Source organism: Miniopterus natalensis, chromosome 11, assembly GCF_054644295.1.
Source record: "Miniopterus natalensis isolate mMinNat1 chromosome 11, mMinNat1.hap1, whole genome shotgun sequence".
Taxonomy (NCBI): domain Eukaryota; kingdom Metazoa; phylum Chordata; class Mammalia; order Chiroptera; family Miniopteridae; genus Miniopterus; species Miniopterus natalensis.
In genome coordinates this window covers 10,836,172-10,855,373 of record NC_142091.1, presented here as the reverse complement: position 1 = coordinate 10,855,373, position 19,202 = coordinate 10,836,172, and the positions used below count along the sequence as shown (strand labels likewise).

Sequence of the window (19,202 nt, the reverse complement as noted above, 5' to 3'; positions counted from 1 at the left end):
ACTTATATGTACAATCTAAAAACACACAATAAATGTACAAACAAAATCGAAACCAACTAATAGATACAGGGAACTTACTGATGATTGCCAGATGGGAGGGATTTGGGTAGATGGGATAAAAAGGTGAAGGGATTCAGAAGTAAGAAATGGCAGTTATAAAATTAGTCAAGGAGATGTAAAGTATAGCATAAGGAATATAGACAATAATATTGTAATAACTATGTATGGTGTCAGACGGGGAAGATCACTTTGTAAGATATAAAATGTCTAATCGTATGTTGTCTATCAATTGTAATTGTCAAATAAAAAATATGTAAAATACAGAATTTAGCCCCAACCGGTCTGGCTCAGTGCTCAGCGTGTCAGCCCGTGGACTGAAGGGTCCTGGATTCGATTCCAGCCAAGGGCACATACCTTGGTTGCAGGCTCAATCCCCGGCCCTGGTCAGCATGAGAACGGGAAGCAATCAATTGATGTGTCTCTCTCACATCAATATTTCTATCTCTTCCCCCACCCCCCTCCTTCCACACTCTCTGAAAAAGCAATGGAAAAAATATCTTCAGGTGAGGATTAAAAAAATAATAGAATTTAGTTAAAATAGCAAAAATGTCAAAAATTATATTAAAAGTCCTAGGAGTCCTAGGAATTCTGGAAATTATCAGATACGGTTACGAAGAAAGAAGATAAAAAGTCAGTGAGCCCTGCCCTGGCCAGTGGCTCAGTGGTTAGTGTGTCAGCATGCACATCGCAGGGTTGCAGGTTGGATTGCTGGTCAAGGGCACATACCTGGGTTGCAGGTTCAATCTCAGGCCCAGGTCGGGGTACATGTGGGAGGCAACCAATGGATGTCTCTCTCACGTCGATGTTTCTCTTTCTCTCTCCCCCTACCACCCTCTCTAAAATTTAATGGAAAAAAGTATCCTCGGGTGAAGATTAACAATTAAAAAAATAAAAAGTCAGTGAGCCCTCTATGAGGATCATACATGTCAATAAAGGAAGGGCAGAGAAGAAAATGTGGTTTTCTTTGTCAAAGCTCCCAAGTTATTAAAGACACTCACCCTTCAAAGCATTATTTATTGGAAAGAAATTTTAAAGGAAGTTTTAATTCCTACAAGGCCAAATATGGTTCCTCTCTTTCCCAAAATATATTTCCCATTTGCTCACAAATTCTTTACCCTGACTCTTGGAACCGCCTGGATTCCTTGATCAGAGGTCACAGTCTTCCATTACATATTGGTTCACCAAAATCAATGGGTGATTCCAAGAAGTCTTTAAAGAAGTAATTATGCCAAAAGAGGAATCACACAGTCAAGACACAGCTTTCTAAGGAATATGGTGCTATTTAATCTTAGCAAGGGCAGCTGCTCTTCTTTCTGTATTCTGGAACAAGGCACGAATTAAAGCTTTTACTTCACTGGAAGAGAATGCTGCTGCCAAGGGTCCTTTTCCATCTGCCCATCTGCAAAATAAAAGATAAAATTCTATTTCCTATTATGTCTCTGAAATATAAGCAAGATTTTAAAAATGTTTGATTCCAAATGCTTGTTTTAATAGAAATAAAACAAATCCTGGCACCCTTCCCCTTCTTTATGGATCTCCCACTCAATCTCTTTGATTGCTTAGGCTTCTGGGCTGCATTTTGGTATCAGCACACAGGTTAAGAAACCAGGTTAGGAAGATAAGACTATTCTCCCTTATTCTATACTCACTAAGCCCTGTTGGAACTTGACAATTATGACCACATCCTCATATGTTTATACAGAGTATCAGGATCTGTAACTACTTTAAAAATTGAACCACAGGCAACAAATTTCAACTGACAAAGAATTGGCATAAAAAATACATAGAGCCTGGCTGGGCGTGGCTCAGCGGTTGAGCATTGACCTAGGATCCAGGCGATCGGGGTTCGATTCCCAGTCAGGGCACACGCCCAGGTTGCAGGCTCGATCCCCAGTCGGGGGCGTGCAGGAGGCAGCCAATCAATGACTCTCTCATCATTGATGTTTCTCTCTCTCTCTCTCTCCCCCTTCCTCTCTGAAATCAATAAAAATATATTTAAAAAAAAAAAAATACATAGAAAGCTCCCATAAATCAACAATGAAATCACAAACAACCAATTAGAATAAAGGGAAAAAAATATGAACAGGCATTTTACAATAGAAGAAACATGAATGATCAATAAAAAGATGCTCAACATCATTAGAATTTAGAGAAATGTAAATTACAACAACAGTGAGCAAAATTCATACCAATTAGCAAAAAATTTTAAAGTCTGATAATGCCAAATACTGGTGTAAATGTGAAGTAACAGGATAAATAAATTACAAAATATCTGTATAATGGAATGTGATACAGCAGTGAAAATGAACTGCAGCACCACCCACTATTGCAAATGAATTTCAAAAATATAATACTGAACAAGAGAAGGAAGTTATAGGAGAGTCCACTTATAGAAAGTTCTAAACTTTATATTGTTTAAGGGCATATGCAAATGTGGTAAAACTATAAAGAAAAGTAAGGAAATGACACAAAATTCAAGATAGTGGTTACCTGTGGTGGGGGGTATTTGGAGAGGAATACACAGGGGTCTTCAAAAGCATGTGTTTTTTTTAATATAGGCAATATTTTTCTTAGTAAAGGCAATATTTTCCTTAAGTTGGGTAACAGGTACATAAATATTTATTTTACTCCTTTTCTTTAAACTGTGAGTATATGTTACATATACTGTACTCTTTCATATGCATATTTTATAATTTTAAAATGTTCTAAACTATACAACCAGCGGTAGGTAGCTTCTTTGGTTAAAAGAAATTCTCTATTAGTTATTATCCTTTTATTTACTGAAACATCTGCAAGAAAAACCATCTTCTTAGGCAGGAAAAAAAAGGAAGCTAAAATGTACCAGTATTGTCATTTTCCTCGTAACAAGGAATTAATGATCATTCTTAGGCTGTAAGAGGGCCCTTTAACAAGAAAAGAAAAATTCTTACCTGCTGCCTTCTGGAGTCTTACCTAAAGATATTCTATTACCCACTAAAGACTTGTAAATGACAAATAAACAAAACAAATTTTGTACTAAAGGTATTTCGATATTTTCTGTAAGTAGAGAACTCATTTACATTGTTTTAGAAAAGACAACATTTGCTGAGAACAATTCAGACCCATCTAGGTCTAATATAATTGGGAATCTATAATAAGCCAAGCAAAAGCAGATAAACAAGTAGCTATAGGGATGGAGATGGGCCTTAAGGCCTATTCAGGGAGCTCCCTGTGCAAGGTGTGCATGCTCGTTAATAACCTCCCAAGACCATAATAAAAGCATCCATGGATGTGTAACTGACCCACACCTGTTCTGTTTTTTGCAGTATCGATGACCTCTGCACAATCAGTGTGGTATGATACAGACAGCATATAATTACTGGGACAGCAATGTTAACTGGTAGTGGTGAGAGAAAACATCGCCTACTGTTTAAGAAAAAGTGAGCCCTTTCTATGTGTACAGTGCTTAATCCCTGCAGAAAAACTACTGGTTAATCAAATAATGGTTTGAGGTTGAATAATACAAATAAAAGCCACTTCTCTGTTAACTTGTCAAAGCCAGTGTTAAAATGCATTCACTGTTTGTTAAAATGGGCAACAATTTCCATCTAGGTGTGTGAAGATGTACTTCTTACAAATCCAAGGTCATTTGTACAGCATCCCAAAGCAACATGTTCAAGATCACAATAATATGAAACAGAAGTCTCTATGTTAACAAATACGAAGTGGTAATGAGATCGATGCTATGATAGACAACACAAAGGCCCCAACTTCTGCTACTCAATAGGAAATTCTTTCTGGATAACATTAAGAAATAGAGAATAACATTATAGTAATTATGTGTGGTATCAGATGGGTACTAGACTTATGGGAAGATCACTCTGTAGCTCACATGAATGTCTAATCATTATGTTGTACACCTGAAACTAATATAACATTCTATGTCAACTATAATTGACAAATTAAAAAAAACAAATACATAAAAATAATTTCCCCATGCAAAAAAAAAAACCCACAACAAGAAAGAGAGAAAGCACTGCTATCAATGACACTAATACTCTTTGTGAAAAGATATATGCCTCTACCCACCGATCCCCAATTTCTTGCAGGCTGGCCTGTAACATCATCATCAGCTCTCTGAAGGGCATCCATTTTGGCACATAGACTGGAGCCTCTTCCTGATATTTCTTGTTCTTGCTTTCTTCAGAGAGAGGTGCAAATACTTGGGGTCCTTCATCCATCACTGTTTTGCATAAGGAATACAATCTATCACCATCTTCGGTAGAGATGTCCTGGTTTTGCAAAAATGGAATGCAACAGAATAGAATTGGGTCAGCTTAGTAGTAAGGAAAGGGCAGATCTTTGGTGCATTTTGTCCAGGCGGTCAACTACAGCAAGATGTTTTCCAACCAATTTAGCACATCTTACTACACACTAGATTTCATCAGCTCTCTGACAATACTCCCACAGTTAGACTGACACAATATGTTTTAACAGATTGTTAGTAATTTAGTTTGCCTGCATGAAAGAGCCAATTTCTCCAGTAGAATGTAGCACAGCTTGCTGCAAAGCAGGGGATGTTATTACAAATAAGAGTTTAGCCAATCTATGCTTTAGAGGCATGAGGTGGCAGAGACCAGGCAACTTCTGTAGGGTCACATATATACTTAATCCCAACTGCAAGAGTGTGTTGGAAAAGTGGTACCTGCATGAGGCTGCATTTCACTTTACTAAATTGAACTATTTAATTCCCTTACAAATTAAATAAATATATAACTTCATACTTTACAGCTCATCTCGGGACTACTCAGTTTCCAACCTCCTTATTCATAATTTACGCAGATGCTAGATAGAGAAGTAGTGTAATCCCACCTTCTTATATAGCTATAAACAGAGATTAGCAAGTCTCTAGAGCAAGACAGAATTAAGACAAAACTGAAAAAAATAAAGGTATAATGAGTTAGACATAAAACATGGATAATTTCTTCTGCCATCTGTGTTGACTAAAAATGAGACTTCAACCATGCTTTCTTAGTAAAGTGACAATCTGGGATAATAACTGCATATCAAGTCTACTGAGGCATCTATTGGCTCTTACCTCTAGGGCAGTGATTCTGCCAATAATCTCAGAAATCGCTGTATTGAGTAAAGTCCCCATAGCCTTGCAATATATATTCACTGGCAGGACATCCTGCCACACAATTCCAAGTCTCTTTAGTTGGTGCAGTACCTGTCAGAAGAATATAGCTATTTACATAAAAGAGAGCTTGTTGCAACTTCTTTCCAGATTTACATTTATCATTTGTGTGTTTGTGAGAGAAGAGGCATTATATAAAGGTGAGGTAATCAATATGTGCTTCTTGAATATTAAACTTTAGTGACATGCCCGTTAAATGAAAAAAAAAAAGACTTATCCTGAGGACAGGAAAGCTTCACTAAAAAAATAAATCACGTAGGAAAGAGGAGAATTAACATGAAAGCTAGTATTTCAAACTCCCCAAACCCAAGTTCATGGGTTAAATACTCGCTATGACAGACTTAATAACTTGTCACACTATGAGCTGATGGAAAGGTAGCTTCCTGTTGGCTTGGTGGGGCAGGGGAAGGGAAAGATCATAAATATGACTATAAAAGGTGTCCAAATTTTCCAATGAGGGTTGTGTGGAATCAACTGAGCTACCTGTTACATATTCTTTGCTGTTTAAAAAACAAGGGAAGGAGACATCTAAAGATACAGTACAAATTCCAGAGCTAAAACCAGCGTCCCACCTGACGGATTGCTTTACTTGCTGCAGAATAGTTCTCTTCATCATCCATGTTTGAAAAGTTCCTAGCACTTGATAATCTTTCCAGAAGTTCTCCTTTCTGTGCCCGCATTTGGGCCAAAAAACACTCTGTCCCTATGATGAGAAATGAGAATAAAGAATTCTAAAAGTTGTTCAATTGCATACTACAAAACTAGGGTGAATGAGGAGAGAAGCATGCACCATGTATCTGTTCTGCTTACTTGAAAACACTTGTTTGCTAGATAACATCATAAAGCTGCCCTAAGGTTACCAGAAACAGTCACTTCTAATACATTAGCCACCTCCTCCAAACCCATCCTCAGGAGAATAAGTCTTTCCCAATAGTTTGTCCAGAGTCAGAGAAGAAAAATTACTTATAGAGAAGAAGCAGCTACTTATTTTTCTGATAGATCTACACCACCTAAGAGAAAAGTCAGTAACTGAAAAGCTAAGTGAATTATATAGATTCTCTGCTTTTCTTAGGGTACCATTATAGTGAACATTTTACCCCACATTTTATTTCTTTTGATTTTTAATAATCCCAATAAAGCTAAGGGAGGTAGAAGAAGAGGGAGCTGTCGTGAGGTTTTGCAAAATAACAAGTACTGACATTAGTGAATTCTTACCAACAATGCTAACAGAACTGTCATAATACAAATCTTATTGTCATTCTACTGACATAACTGATGTGGTGACTTTACTGCACACCAGCAATCCAGTTTGGAACTCTAATGTACCATGAAATCATGTCAGAAAAATGTAATGCTTCCATAAAGAGTGCATTCACATTATAAAATTAAATAACTAGGAACACTTGCAAATGAAATGCCTTCCTACTTTCCAATATAGTTCAGGACCACCATCTAATTTCTAAGTCACTCATTCATAAATTACAAAGATATCAGGCTGAGAAGCTCCATAATCAATGTGCTTTACTGAATTTAAGGAATCAGTTACCAAGTCTCCTGAAGCCAGGTACAAGATCCACAAAAGTAGTAGTGCCATCACAAAGAATGGGGGCAAGACGTGATCTGAACTGATGCCCGAGGGTCAGCAAGTGATGAGCAATATACATACAGTTGTTGTGGTGAATGGCAGCCAACTGGGGCAGTTTTTGAAGGTTCTCCCTAGTACAGGAGGAGGGGTAGAAAAAATAAAGAAATCACCTGTTATTGAAGTTGGGGTAGATAAAATTAGTACTCTTAACTATTTCTAGGTTTTAATCATTGTCTGCTGTATAAATGCTGGACATAAGATAGAATCTCATCACTCACACTCACACCCAGAGAGTTGTTCTGCCTGAATGTGACCTTAACCTATAAAACTACCCCAGTGATTAACAAACAAGAAAGAGTACGGGAATTAATTACCTATGCCAGCTCTTTGTATTGGAAAGCTATACATAATAAATCCCTTGAAATTTAACACTAATCAGTCTGTGGAAATACAGATTTACTTCCCCTTTCTCCAAATTCCTATTTCATTTATATATTGAAGCACTTAATTACTTCCTAATTCACTAGTTTTCAAAGCTGGCTACAGATTAGAGTCACCTGGGAAATTTAAAATATATAGATGTTTAGACTTCACCCCATACCAATTAAATCACAACCTCTGAGAGAAGCCAGGGTATTTACATTTTAAATCTTCCCAGGTAATTTTAATTTTCGTACAAAATCAAAACTCACTGCTCCAAATCTTCCACACATATTAGTCTCCCCACTCAGCTTGGGAAGAGATCTTGTATTTCTGCTATGTATCCTCTAGCAGCCTTTCAACTAACACTTCTTAGTTTGCTGATTTAATTGTCAGGCTAAATCTACAAAGTCAAAAACCAACAATCTAAGACAGTTGTCTTCATTTTGGACTACACATCAGAAAAATTTATAGGGCTTTAAAAAACAAGATATGTGGGTCTTACAGACCTACAAATCAAAATCTCTAGGAGTAGGACCTAGGAAAATATATATATTTTTAAAGCTTCATAAATGATTCTAAAATACTGCCAAAGCTGAGAACTCTAGTAAAAAACTGTGGTTCTCACAGTGTGCTCCCCTGACAAGCAACATCAGCACCATTGGGAAATTTGTTTAAAATTACAGGCTTTATTCCAGTCCTACTGAATCAAGAAATCTTGGGCACAGGATCTAGAAATCTGTACTTTAACAAGGCTTCCTGGTGATTCTGATGCACGTTCAATTTTTTACACCACTGGTCCAGCACAAAGTTCCAAGATCAGACAGAAGTAAATCTAACTTCACAGTAGTATCAAAAATGTTCCTAAGCACGAACTTCTAAACCAGCTACCTCGGAATTTCCAAAAACACTCCATTAGCTGACCCAGAGATGTCTTCTCTTTTCCTTTCCTTGACTAAGTAGAAAGTGAAATAAAAATTTTAAATCACAGCAAAGAAAATATAATTAAAATAATAAGGTTCACAATAAACAAGTTTTCTTTTATAACAAAAAACAACAGATGGGCCTACTTAAAAACATCTCAAGTTCAAAAATCTGAACTAAAAATACTACAAATAATTAATTTTTTTCTTTGAAACCAGAGTCCTTGACTAAGGAAAAGCTTTGCTGACATAATATTTAAAACATTTACAGAAGACATCCAAAACACTTAATGTGGATAACAGAGAGAGCTCCTGGAGGCTTAAAGTTATGAGTAACTTTTCAGATTAGTATTAAAAGAAACTTTTAAAATCCAAGACATTAAGTAAATACAGCCTAAGATAGCTTGGAAGAGTGGCTGATCATATTTGACAATTAAATGGCAATCCCTTGTGGTATTAAGTCTGCAAAGCCAAGAGAAAATGTAGTATGTTTACTAGACAGCAATGCAGAGTGATGGCCTTTTGTTTTGTAACCACATAAAGTGAGGCAGTTCTGAAAATACCTACCATCAAAAACAGGGTCAAGTTCTTCTGAGTGTTTAAATTTGCATCATCCAAGATTTACTGCAAAGATTATAGTACCCTTATTAACTTATTAATAAACAACCTGTGTTCTTTAAACATATATTTTAAATGCTTTACTGCGCACTTTATTGTAAAAATTTTAGTAACCAAAATATCTTTGGTGGGGATATAAGATTACTGGTTTTAACCTGACTTACAAACATTTTAGACATACAAATACTGTACAGAAACCAGATACAGTGGCACTTACTTATGATATGTTGGCACAACATCATGGAACAAATGGAAGATATTCCTCACTGAGTAGAAAAGTTGAACAGCACTAAAAGGAAAACAGTTTCAACAGAAATGCATAAGAATATATTGGAAATGAGAAAAAAATTCAAACTAAGTATATCTTAAGTGAGAATCATCAGCTAAAACTACAATTTGAGAGAATACCTGCCTTGGTCACTGCTGAAAACACCACTAATTTACATGGAAATATATTCTCAGCCAGTATTTACTAACTAGATTGCAGTCTTAAGAACCTGGGTCCCTTAATAATTTTAAGAACAGCAGCATTCAACCCAAAGCCTTTTTCCATTTATCAGTTTGTTTTCTGCCAGGACGCAGACTATCCCTCCAGTAACAAATGGAGCTAAGCCTCAAGCAAATGTTACCTACTCACTGACGCACTCTGCAAAGGGCAAGGCATCAATAAAGGCATTCACTCGGTTCTTTCGGAATCAGTCTGACTTTCAGCTTTCACCTTTTCTCCTTCTTACCCCAATGCAAGGAGATGAATCAACATTTCTAGAACAGAATCTAACCTCAAGATTTTTTGCCCTTTATACCTGGCCTTAGAATACCTAAAGATTATTGTTAAAATACACTCAGAAAGAGCAAATTAAGGTTTGTGTACTTACTTCTACATAAGAGTATCTTAAACTACGTATCTTGAATAAATCACAGGAATTCACAAATATTTAGGAAAATAAGTTATGGTTATTATACCCCAAAACACTATCAACTACTTGCTTACTATAATACCTGATTATTTCATTTTATTCTTGCTGCATATGTTGCTCTTTGAGGTCTAACAATACAGAAGTGGAGGTTTAACAATAGAGAAGTGGGTCATTGCAGTGTAGCTGTATATCTGTTGTCCTGTTAAAAACCATTACCCTTAGTGAAAGAATGTCCAGAGACACTCGGTATACAAAAACATTGTTATGTGTTCTGTATTGTCAAAAAATTTAGAAAATATTGCCTCTGCATCCCTAACTTTTGATCTGGTATACTTCAGATGAATGCCAAGTGAAGAAATAGTCACTCCCACATTTATTTTGCCAAAGGAGAATACACCTCCTTTTACGTGTATTTTTTCCCCTCCTTATATTTAAAACTGATGGACTTGTGAACATGATTCATAAGGTCATGGAAGTATCTTGGTAAATGGTTCTTTCTAGAGCAGAATAAAATAAAGGGGTTACCTGCATGTGGAGATAAACACTGAAACTCTAGAAGCCCATCTGAAGATGCAGTTTAATTAAGTGCAGCCCTAACGAAAGGTGTTTCTACTATGAGGGTGAGAAGTAAAAAATTGCTACCTATAGATAGAAACTAAAGAGGCTTTTGTAAACCTGTTCTGCAGTCAACTTGGGCTACAGTCTGCCATTTTCTCTTCAGTTTAGTATAAGAGTAGGAAGGAGCTTACGAGAAGAGATTCAGGCCAGCCAGTCTGGCTCAGTGGTTAGAGCATCAGCCTGTGGGCTAAAGGGTCCGGGGTTCAATTCCGACCAAGGGCACGTATCTCAGTTGCAGGCTACGTCCTTGGCCCTGGTTGGGGCACGTGCAGGCGGCAACCAATCGATGTGTCTCTCTCACACCAATTTTCTCTTTCCTTTCCACTCTCTCTAAAAAGCAATGGAGCCCAGCCAGGCGTGACTCAGTGGTTGAGCGTCGACCTAGGATCCAGGAGATCGGGGTTCGATTCCCAGTTGGGGCACATGCCCAGGTTGGGGGCTCGATCCCCAGTCGGGGGCGTGCAGGAGGCAGCTGATCAATGACTCTCATCATTGATGTTTCTCTCTCTTTTCCTCTCCCTTCCTCTCTCTGAAATCAATAAAGATATATTTTAAAAATAGTAATAATAAAAAAAATAAAATAAAAAGCAATGGAAAAAATATCCTCGAGTGAGGATTAAAAAAAAAACAAACCAAAACAACAGGAGAGATTCAGTAGATGTGGAATAGAATTTGGGGTGCCCTAAGAAGAAATCACCCTGAGAGGGTGATATTTGGTACATTCCATTTTCTTTCTACCTTTGGCTCCCCAACAAACTATTATTACTTTAGAAAGTAAACATTTAAAATGTAAATTGCCCAGCCAGGCGTGGCTCAGCGGTTGAGAGTGGACCTGGGATCTAGGCGATCGGGGTTCGATTCCCAGTCAGGGCACATGCCCGGGTTGCGGGCTCGATCAATGACTCTCTCATCATTGATGTTTCTATCTCTCTCTCTCTCCCTCTCCTTTCTTCTCTCGGAAATCAATAAAGATATATTTAAAAAATAAATAAATAAAATAATAATAAAATGTAAATTAATTAGAGCCTAGTTTTCAAAAAGTAATATAAATGTTAAAGCTAAAGGGCTAGTGCAGGCTAGAGTGGATGATACAATTATCACTATTACCACTACCACCAATAATAATAAATATCTGAGTATTAAATCATTTTCTAGGTAGCACTCTAAGTTCCTTACACAGGCTTTCTCATGTAATATCATTCAATTCAAATAAGAAATAAAAATTAAACAAAAATTAGAGCTTTTTTTAAAAAATAATTAGAAATTTTTTAAATCAAAGACACCCATTATTCCACCCATAGACATGCTTCTATTTCTTATACCTTGCTGTATGATGTTATTGTAAAAACAAGTTAAAAACAAGTTAATTATCAATATATATCGGTGTGCTGCACTGTTTTTTAGGAAAAAAATATGAGCTAACTAATGGGATAAGAAAACCCAAAAAATCCTAACCAATTTTCTTAATAAATGTCAGTTTGGATATGCATTTAACCAGGTCATTGCCATGTTCACACAATTCAGAACTCTTACCACTGATCACTACTGGTTGTTGCCTCCAGTAAAGTCTGATAGGCAAGTTCCATTAATTTCTTTACAGATTCACTGACACGGCAAGTGGGCAAAGAAAAGGAATGTTGGTCCAAGGCATTTTCAGGCTGTAAATGCACCAGTTCACTGTACTGAGTTGTGGACATTTTCGGTACGTGTGGCTTGTCATCTTCATCAGGGATGGGTAGGTCCGGCACGCTCATCTTAGAGTCAGGAGCAATCTAAAATTCAAACAGCAACACGGAAAGGCACCACCCTCAGAGTAGCTCAAAGGCAGGCTCACGGTCGGGAGTAAGGGGCTGGCTGCTTCCATGAGAGGAAGCTGTGGCTCTGCAGGCTAATTACAGGAGTTTAGTGCAGCTCAGGCCGGCTGGCTCCGCAGCTGGAGGACCCTCCCATGCACCAAAAGGCTGTGGATTTGACTCCTGGTCAGGGCACATATCAAGGCTGTGGGTTCAATTCCTGCTCAGGAAGCAACTGATTAATGTTAGTTACTCTCAAATCAATGTTTCTCACTCTCTCCCTTCCTCTCTATAAAATCAATAAACATATCCTTGGGTGAAGATTAAAAAAAAAAAAAAAGACTTGAGTATATATGGCAGTATTTTAATGACTGCTCAATCTTGGGTTGAGAGCATGTCACAAGAAATAAACAATCCCTTTTACTACAATTCTTCTAATTCTTCTGTGATTCCTAATCTTAGTGAAAATAGCAAAGCTGTATAACTGGCCCAAAATTTCAGGTAAATGAAAGTACCTTCAAAATCACCTTCCTCAACCTGGCTGGTATGGCTCAGTTGTTGAGCATTGACCTATGAACCTGGAGGTCATGGTTTGATTCCCGGTCAGGGTACATGCCCAGGTTTCGGGCTCAATCCCCAGTAGGGGGTGTGCAGGAGGCAGTCGATAGATGATTCTCTCTCATCACTGATGTTTCTATCTCCCTCTCCCTCTCCCTTCCTCCCTCTAAAATAAATAAAAACATACTTAAAAAAAAATCACCTTCCTCAGGCTAAATTATTAGATTATTGCACACCAATATGATTTTGTGTTCTGGTCATTAAAACAAATCATTTCCCACCAGGAACATGTGTTGGCTTAAGTCAAAGAAATAACTCATTCAGGCTAGTATATCCTCTCCTTAAAAATTCCAAATCAAAACCAAAAAAGGCTCCCTAACATTTGTACAGAATGAAAATTCCCAGACTTACTCAAGACTAAAGGAAAGAACACTAGGCTGCTAGTCTAGAAAAATCAGTGATATTTTTACCCTAACTTTTGACAAAGTCATTTAACTACTCTGGACCTCAGTTTTCTCATTGTACAAGGAAGAGAAGCTGTAATGCAATAACGGTTTTCAAACCTTGTTTCTTAAAGATACCTCTGGGGTCAATGAAAGGAGAGATTAAGCACATAGAAGCAACAGGTTCCCTAATCCCACTGCAAGAAGGGCAGCTCTGCTCTGCACATACTGGACCTCTATGGAAAATTTATGATAAAAAAAGTTCAATCTAATAAAAATGTTTAAGTCATCAGACTTGCCTTACGAATCTGTAGAAGGGTATAACAGTATCTACTTCACAGGGCTGTTATGGAGGTTAAATAAGAATACAAATGTCAGGGATCGTTCAGTCAAAATTATGACTAAGATTAGATAGCAGAAAAAAAAATACAGTTATAGAGATGATTAGGAAAATGCTAATGTTTGTCTGAAAACTAGTGGACCCAGAATACAGGACTCAAAACAGTGACTTCACAAAGAGTGTGAGGGAACCTCAAGATAGAATAATATAAGATCTAATATAATACCTGTCAGATTAAAATGCAAAAGCAAAACAGACAACAACAAAATACAACTGTAGATAATTTGCAAAAATAGTGGGTACACATAGGGAATTGTTTTAGAGAAAATTTAGATGACTATGAAAGGCAAATGAAATTAAAACGATTTATGAAAAAAGGAAGATGAGCTTTTCGAAGTTGGGCAGTTTAAAAGATTAATTCCAGGGCTTAATGCCAAGAAAAAGAACCAGGTTAGAATCTAGAGCAGATGTTCTCAACTAAGAACAATGTTGCCCTCCAGGGAACATTTTTGGTTATCACAACTGGGAAAGTCGATACTAGCATCTATGAATAGAGGTTAGGGATGCTACTACACATCCTACAGGCCAATCCCCCACAACAAAGAATTATCTGGCCCCAAATATCAACAGTGCTCACTGCTGGGAAACCCTGACCTTGAAGAAACTAATTATTGGGGTTTGGGGGCTAAGAAAAAAAATGTACTTTTATAGAAAGTCAGAATTAGTTGAACAGGGAGCTCAGAAATTATCTAGTTCAATTCTGTCATGTTATTCAAAGAAAAATGAGGTCCAACAAGGATAAAACACTTGGCTCAGAATCACAGAGCAATACAGTAACAATCCTATTTACATCAAGGAGTTATGACAGAAGTGAGTGAGATATATATTAATTCTTTTACCCAATACTTACTGAGCACTAAGTACATAGTAGTATGCAGCAGGCATTTTCTTAGTGCTGGAGATACACAGTAAAGAAAAACCCCAGACCTTCCCCTATATGGAGCTTATTTTCTAGAGAAGAAGAAACAGTAAATAATTCGTAGAGAATGTTTATTGATAAGTGATATGAAGAAAAATAAAGGAAAGAGTACAGAAAATAGGGAGAGGTATAATTTTATTTTTTGTTTTTTTAATCCTCACCCGAGGATATGTTTTTATTGACTTTAGAAAAAGAGGGAGAGAGAGAAACATCCATCAGTTGCCTCCCATATGCACTCCGACTGGGAATGAACTGGAAACCTGGGTATGTGCCCTGACCTGGAATAGAATTCGTGAACCTCTGGTGCACAGGATGATGCTCCAACCAACTGAGCCACACCAGCCAGAGCAGAGGTCACAATTTTTATTTTTTTATTTTATTTATTTATTTATTTATTAAATATATCTTTACTGATTTCAGAGAGAGGAAAGGAGAGGGAGAGAGAGATAGAAACATCAATGATGAGAGAGTCATTGATCAAACCCACAACCCGGGCATGTGTCCTGACCGGGAATCGAATCCCGATTGCCTGGATCCTAGCTTGACGCTCAACCGCTGAGCCACGCCCGGCCGGGCTGAGGTCACAATTTTTAAAAGAGCGTCAGGAAAGGTAGCAAGTCATGCAGTATGACTTATGATAAAAAATGTCCCAAGCCATTTAGTAGATGAGTGGATAAAAAAGCTGAGGGACACTTACACCATGGAATACTATGTAGCTGTAAAGAGGGATCTACCCTTTGGGACAGTATAAATGGACCTGGAGAATATTATGCTAAGCAAAACAAGCCAGGCAGAGAAAGACAAATATCTCACTATCTCACTTATATGTGGAATCTAAAGAGCATAATGAACTGATGAACAAAATAGATTCAGTGACATAGAAGCATGGAACAGACTAATGAATCTCAGAGGGAAGGAGGGGGTGAGTGGGAAAAGAGATTAACTAAAGAATTTACATGCATGTAATAATTTATATGGACACAGACAATAGTGTGGTGGAGGCCTGGGGAGGCAAGTGGGTTCAGGTGGAAGGGGTCAATGGGGAAAAAAGGGGACATCTGCAATATTTTCAACAATAAAGATACATTTAAAAAAAAATGTTCCAAGCAAAGGGAACAAGAGGTTGAAAAGTTCTTCGACCAAGTGGTCCTAGCAAATTCAGGCAACAGGAATGACGGAAGAATACAATAGGACACAGAGTCAGAAAGGCAATGGGGAAACAGGTCATGTACGGCCTTATAGGCTACTGCAAGGCTACTTACTGGGTCTTTCTCTAAATAAGATGGAAAGCCACTGGACTTTGTGCCAAAGAGTGACATAATCAAGTGACATTTATGTTAAAAAAACAAAAATCCACAGCATAATTCCTGGTAATAAGTAGATCTCAACTCTCATAACAATCCAAAATTACCTCAAAATGTGTTAATATCTATGTCCTTAAATGGCTAAATATTTTGCTGAAGTGGACACAGTAACAGGGTACCCCAAAGAAGATGGAGGATGGCAGAAGAAGGGATAGAAGGGATAAAAGCCTAGTACCTGCAGTGATAGAAGAAAAACGACTGAGAAATTTTCTATTAAGAGATCACCTTAGTCTACGTGTTGCTTTAATCTAATAATACCTTACACTTAACAATTATTTTACATATGTAAGGTATGAAGAGAAAATAAAAACAGAAGAAAATACACAGAATTATCTACGATTAAGGAAGTAACTTACCCTCAATGCAAATTAGTCAGTCCATTAACTTTTCAGATAATTTGTTTACACCCTACACAGATCATATCTTTTTGTTTCTTATTTTAACCTCAAAGCTAGTGTCTCTATTAGCCTAAAAGATGAAATCAACATTGTCACAAAAGAATATAATCTCTGGACATAAATAAAGTCTAATTATACCTGTCACAAAGTTGTATACTAAAAACTCAAGTAATAAAGTTGAGAAAAACCTATAGGTTGACGTATCTAGTTTCAACAATAGCAATCCGTTACATTTACATAGACTGTTTCAATTTATACAATGTTTTCACGCCCATTACCTTATCTGGACTTCACAATACCCTATGAAAGAGGTAGATATTAGGACCACTTTACAGATGAGAAAACTAATACTCAGAAGATTAATAACTCCTACAGTGAGCTCAGCAACTGCCAGGCTCTCTTCCAGTCTACCATATTCATCCCGAAAAGGAGCTGCTTCCCAAACACGATGGAATATACTATAACCCCAATACCTGCACAGTGTTGTGAATTTCAGAGGTCATTAAGTTTCTCGCCGCCACAATCACATCCTGACACTTCTTGTTAGCAAAATGAGAATTGATGTTACGGGCATATTTCAGCAAATCAGTAGTATCTCCTTTTAAAAACCTCATTTCCTTTAGGGCATTTTCAAATTCTTCAGTAGACTGTATAATCTGACAAAAACAAGAAAAAATAATTATACACATATATTCCATTTCAGTATTAAAATTTCAAATCCAATGTATAGAAAAGAACAAAGACCAGCTGGCCATTTAAATTTTGGAGCAAACCGTCAATTACTAGGTATAAAACTATTATACATCTTTCCTGTCTTAAATTCATTAGGAAGAGTTATCTTCAATAGAAATTTCCAACTCTGCTTCGTAAAGGTACAAAGACCTTTAAAATAAATATACGTATTTTAGTGTTCAAGGAAACTAAAAAGAAATGAGAAAGCAGTGTCACATAGTAACTACTATAACTGATACAAGTATAAATAAAAAGATAATTGTTTTTCAAAAGTACCTTACTAAAGAAAACATATTTTCCAATCAAATGATAGGAAGCCAGGAGGAAAAGGAAGTTATGGGGGAATTTGCTTCTATTTCTAATTAATAATTTTTTTAAACAAATTGCACCTTCTCTTCCACGAAGAACAAAAGATCTCAAAAAAAAAACCCAAAAAACAACACCAATAAGAACCTACAGTCTCTTAAAACCTCCTGTGATATCTCTGCTCTTACCTCCTCATACTGCTGTAATTTGATGCTATTTGTTGGGATAGAGTAAACCAAACAGTTTTTAATGAGGCACTCAGACAAGTCCTCCCAGATCATGTCACCAAGCATCTCGGCCAGTATGATCTTAGATGATTTTTCACTGTCTAGATCAGCATCCAGAGGCAAATCTGAATCCAAAAGAAAAACTGTTAAACAAGAAACCATTCACAGTCTGGATTATTCTCAAGTTCCCTAGTGTTCTAGAATTCTTTAATTTTAAGATGGGAAAGAAATCAACAGAGATAATTCTACAGCTATCTTAACTGACTGCATGGGGGCAAAGCATGACATATAATCATTATTTCATTTTTCACTGCTCAAATGAATCGTCTGCACTGTCTTACTGCCTGTATTCTATAACAATAAGGTATTAAACCATCTACAATATAATCATCTACTGCTAATCTACTCATCTGATTCTATGACAAGCACTCAGAAATTCTGCATATAAAGTTGAAACTAGTTTAGAATAAAATCCCAGTTCTTTAATAATAAACATACTTTTTTCATCCCTGCATAGGAACTGAGTGTTTATCCTGAGTAAAATACCAGTAAGCACCTTATACTATAGAATATCTAGTCTAGGAAACAGCATACTTCAGTACCTCTTCTATAGTATACCTTACATGGTGGTGTTTTTCCAACACATTTTGAGGGAATCATATTTAGAATATACTATTATATTAAGAAATACTTATCTTCAAGATTTTCTTGGAATAAAAGTAATGCTGGCCAAATATTCAATAATCAGAGATAAAAAGTGGCAATGTTTTCTACTGAGATCACATTGCATATGAACAAATTAAATGTGAAGTTCCACGGAAAGAAACATCAATGTGAGAGAAAAATATCGATCAGCTGCCTTCCTGGATGCACGCCAACCAGGACTGAACCTGCAACGTAGGTATGTGCCCTGACTGGGAATTGAACCCGAAACTTTTTCGTGTACAGGACAACACTCCAACCAACTGAGCCACACCGGCCAGTGCTCTACTTCATTCCTTTTTAATAGCTGCATAATATCCCACAGTATGGCTCAACCATACGTTATACACTCATTGCTCAAACAATGCACATTCCAGTGTGCAAGTGTATGCCCTACTCACACATACTGTTGACATCACTTTTGTAAGGAATTAAAAAGTGGGATACCTGAATCAAAGGAATGCATATTTTGTATTTTATTATATAGCTTCAGGGATTACTTTCTAAAACTCACAAAAAGCTAAGTAGACTACCTTTCTACCAGCTTCTTACCAGAAGTATCTTATATAGATTTTCTAATTCTGTCAACTCTAAAGGTGGAAAGTTCTACTTTGATGGAGTGATTTCCACTGCCCTACTAGCAAGGCTAAGCAACATTTTCTTTTTAACAAATTGCACCTTTTCTTCCATGAATTGTCCATATTTTTTGCCCATTTTTCTATTGTGATTTTTTTTTTTTGAAAAAAAATCTGTATATTAACTCCTTGTCTGTCAATGTATTGCAAATATTTTCTCTCAGTACACTACTGTCTTTCACTTTTGTTTATGGTACTGTTTGCCATACAGAATTTAACATTTACATGTCAATTCTTTCCTTTATCCATTCTGGGCTTCCTAAGACTGTTCAAGTCTTCTGAATTTTCTTCTAATATTTTTATTGTTTTACTTTTTGCATATAGGGCTTTTATTCATCCGGAATTTATTTCTGTATGAAGTATGAAGCAGGAATCTAACTTTGTTTTATTCCATATAGGTAAGTCAAT

General features: G+C 36.7%; 1 protein-coding gene across 1 annotated transcript in view; it reads right to left on the bottom strand.

The window, feature by feature from the left end:
• Positions 1-1,060: 1,060 nt before the first annotated feature.
• The window catches only part of ZW10 (zw10 kinetochore protein), a 31,425-nt gene continuing 13,283 nt past the window's right edge, over positions 1,061-19,202 (bottom strand). The window contains exons 8-16 of the mRNA XM_016205368.2: positions 17,419-17,582; positions 16,666-16,848; positions 11,851-12,089; positions 9,000-9,071; positions 6,783-6,952; positions 5,809-5,939; positions 5,138-5,269; positions 4,129-4,331; positions 1,061-1,459 (exon numbers count right to left, since the gene is read on the bottom strand). Coding sequence (XP_016060854.2) covers positions 1,339-1,459; positions 4,129-4,331; positions 5,138-5,269; positions 5,809-5,939; positions 6,783-6,952; positions 9,000-9,071; positions 11,851-12,089; positions 16,666-16,848; positions 17,419-17,582 — 1,415 coding nt within the window. The 3' untranslated portion in view covers positions 1,061-1,338. The remainder of the gene's footprint in view (positions 1,460-4,128; positions 4,332-5,137; positions 5,270-5,808; positions 5,940-6,782; positions 6,953-8,999; positions 9,072-11,850; positions 12,090-16,665; positions 16,849-17,418; positions 17,583-19,202) is intronic.